This window comes from Frankliniella occidentalis, unplaced genomic scaffold (assembly GCF_000697945.3).
Source record: "Frankliniella occidentalis isolate FOCC.00 unplaced genomic scaffold, Focc_3.1 Scaffold323, whole genome shotgun sequence".
Taxonomy (NCBI): Eukaryota; Metazoa; Arthropoda; class Insecta; order Thysanoptera; family Thripidae; genus Frankliniella; species Frankliniella occidentalis.
In genome coordinates, this window is record NW_026267447.1 from 111925 (window position 1) to 114655 (window position 2731).

The 2731-nt window shown below is 41.9% G+C and overlaps 1 protein-coding gene across 1 annotated transcript in view; it reads right to left on the reverse strand.

Annotated features, from left to right (window-relative positions):
• Positions 1 to 2041: 2041 nt before the first annotated feature.
• LOC127751050 (uncharacterized) overlaps positions 2042 to 2731 on the reverse strand; it is a 49699-nt gene continuing 49009 nt past the window's right edge. The window contains exon 4 of the mRNA XM_052273996.1: positions 2042 to 2291. Coding sequence (XP_052129956.1) covers positions 2106 to 2291 — 186 coding nt within the window. The 3' untranslated portion in view covers positions 2042 to 2105. The remainder of the gene's footprint in view (positions 2292 to 2731) is intronic.

The window sequence follows — 2731 nt, forward strand, 5'->3', positions numbered from 1 at the left end:
AACCCTTCGTAAGCTACGAACGTTTTGGTTCGCATTACGAACCTATAGTTCGTAAGAAATTTACAGCAAACTGATTTAGAATATACCTCATGGTTTTCTGAACAGAAAATAATCAAAAACGCCCCAAAAACTGCAGTTTAGAGGTTCAGCACCCCTTAAACAGCTTTCTAGGAGGTAACTCGTCAAAGTAGAAGCCGTAGGTCGAAAATTTCGTCAAGTTGGCTCTATTACTAACCGTTTAGACACCAGAGGGCGATTTTCACACGGAAATGACCCCAAAACATTTAAAAAAAAAATTCTCAGGTATTTGATGGTCTGCAGCGGGGTTACTCGTCAAAATAAAATCCCAAGGAGCAAAACTTGTGACCATTGTGGCCGAAGGTCTATTAACGACTCTACTTTTTAACCGACTCGGGTGTCAGCGCCGCAGGCCTAGGTACAGTGGACTCTCGATAACTGTCACCTCGATAACTGTCGCCTCGATAACTGTCGCGTGCGAGAGATATAGCTATAGAAAAATAGCGCGTTCCATGCGGACTGACTGCCGGGTCCGGCGGCTCGCCCGACTCGTCCGCCGGAGGAGTGGGGAGAGCGGAGCACGGCAGCAGCGAACGCACAGTACCCTTTACTCGCGGCGACAGTTATCGAGAGTCAACTGTAGATGTATACCAGGCGCGTTTCAGCGTAACAGTGTTTCGTGAGATATCGCGAAGCATGTTACGCGAAACGTGATCTGGCGTACATCTACCCAGTTAAAGAGTTGCGAAACTCAGCTTATGAAGTTTGACGAGTCTATATATTTGGAATGGTTTACGCGTTCACGTAAGTAAGTAGGAGATTGGGGAGCGGGGAGCTTCGGGAGAAATGTGGGTTTAACTTGTCAAAAGAAAAAGAAATAGGTTTATGCTCCAAGCCGAACGGAATCGAAATGGCAGAATTATTCCCCTCAAAATGACAGTTTGGTCGTTTCTTACACTTTTGTCAGTTTGAGGGCTAATAGTCTTTTCATTTCGACTCTGATCGGCTCTTTAGCATAAGAGATCTGCGATAATATTTTTAATTTGATAACTTTTTCAAAATTCTGATATTTCATTGGAAGACAAAATCATGGTATTCACTCGTCGAATGTCTAGTAGTTATTTTATCGTACAAAAAAACAACTTGAAAGGTTTCTTAAACTCACAACTTATTTTATTAACAGCTAAATGCACTTGCAAGGGACCCAACAAAATTAGAGCCACAGTCGCAACTTAGTGTAGGATAGGCCGTTCAATATTAGAACGAGATATATGATTCTCTTATATTGACTAGATTTTTCGAGAGCCATATTATTTCTAGTGATACTGAACCTCATCAACTTATTTATGAATTTAAATTTAATTGTGTGATAAGATATATTACAGAACTTTCAATTAATAAACTACAATGACTCGTTATCCTCAAAACGCCTCAAAAGGAACAGGTGAAAGGGAATCCAAGAATGAAAAAATATATTTTGAGTATGGGAGGTGTTTCAACACATTTAGAGATACTAATAAGAATTATTTTATATAATTTAACTTCATCCAGAGCAAAGTGAGGGTATTGAATAGAATTTCTCTAGCTGATTGTGACAAGGGTTTTGCTTTTTTACCCAGAGTTATGCGAAATTTGTTTGTTCTACTGTTGTTTGATACACGGTAAGTTGAATCTGCTAACAGTATTCATTTGTAGAGGTCGAAAGTCATCACACTAGCACTCCCAATTACTTAGAACTAAAAGTGACATCGAAAAATCAATAACAAAACCTTCAAACTGGTACTTTACTTCAAACTGATTACTATATTGATTTTGAGTGTCATTTTTGTTTTGTTTTGATCATTTTTAAACATTTGAGTGCCCCCCTCCCCCTTCTCGTTCTTCCCTGGCCTTCCATTTGTACATTACTATATGCCTTTAACCGTTACATTTGAGAATTGTAGCACACTAACGACTAAAGCTCAGCCACTACGGGCTGCTTCACGTATTCCTACGTTACCTTCAATGCAAAACACAGAAATCCTTCCTTATTTTTTTAGAATATTTTTAATTACACCTTTGTTGGGGAGGTATTTGCGTTACATTTTCTACCCTACTTTGACGAGCACATTGGTAAAAGAGTACCACGCCCGCAATGCGTTTCCCGCACTACTCAGGGTAAGCGGACCCAGTCCCTTGAAAGAGAGGCACGCTGGTCTTCCCGCTGCCAGCAGAACGAGTTGGAGAGCTTGTCGCACCGGCACCGTCTCCTCGCCTCTCACCGTCATGGCAGCCTAGACAAAAGACGGGGCACTGCAATGTGTATCGTTCTTGCATAAAAAAACAAAAAAACAGTTGAAGTTAATACTTTTCATTCCATTGAGGGGCTGTTCACTGTCAAAAGCATGGGCTCTACCCAACGCACCAACATATCTCAATCAGAAAAGGCATTTGAAGGTACTCTCAGATGATAATTAGGGATAGATAACCAGGGAAACCCAAGGAAAATTCAGGAAAACCGGGAAGCCTACATCATGTATACACCGGCAGACCACGTTGGGGACACCTCGTAAGAAACTCACCTTGTGCGTCATTGTTTGTGCAGTCCCAAGCGACTCCGGCTGGTTGAAGCTCCCATCTCAGAGAGACGGGTGGGGTGACGGTTGCGCGACTCAGTAGTGAAAAGAACGGCCTATAGATGGCACCTTGCCCGGTTTTCCTGCGACGTACTATT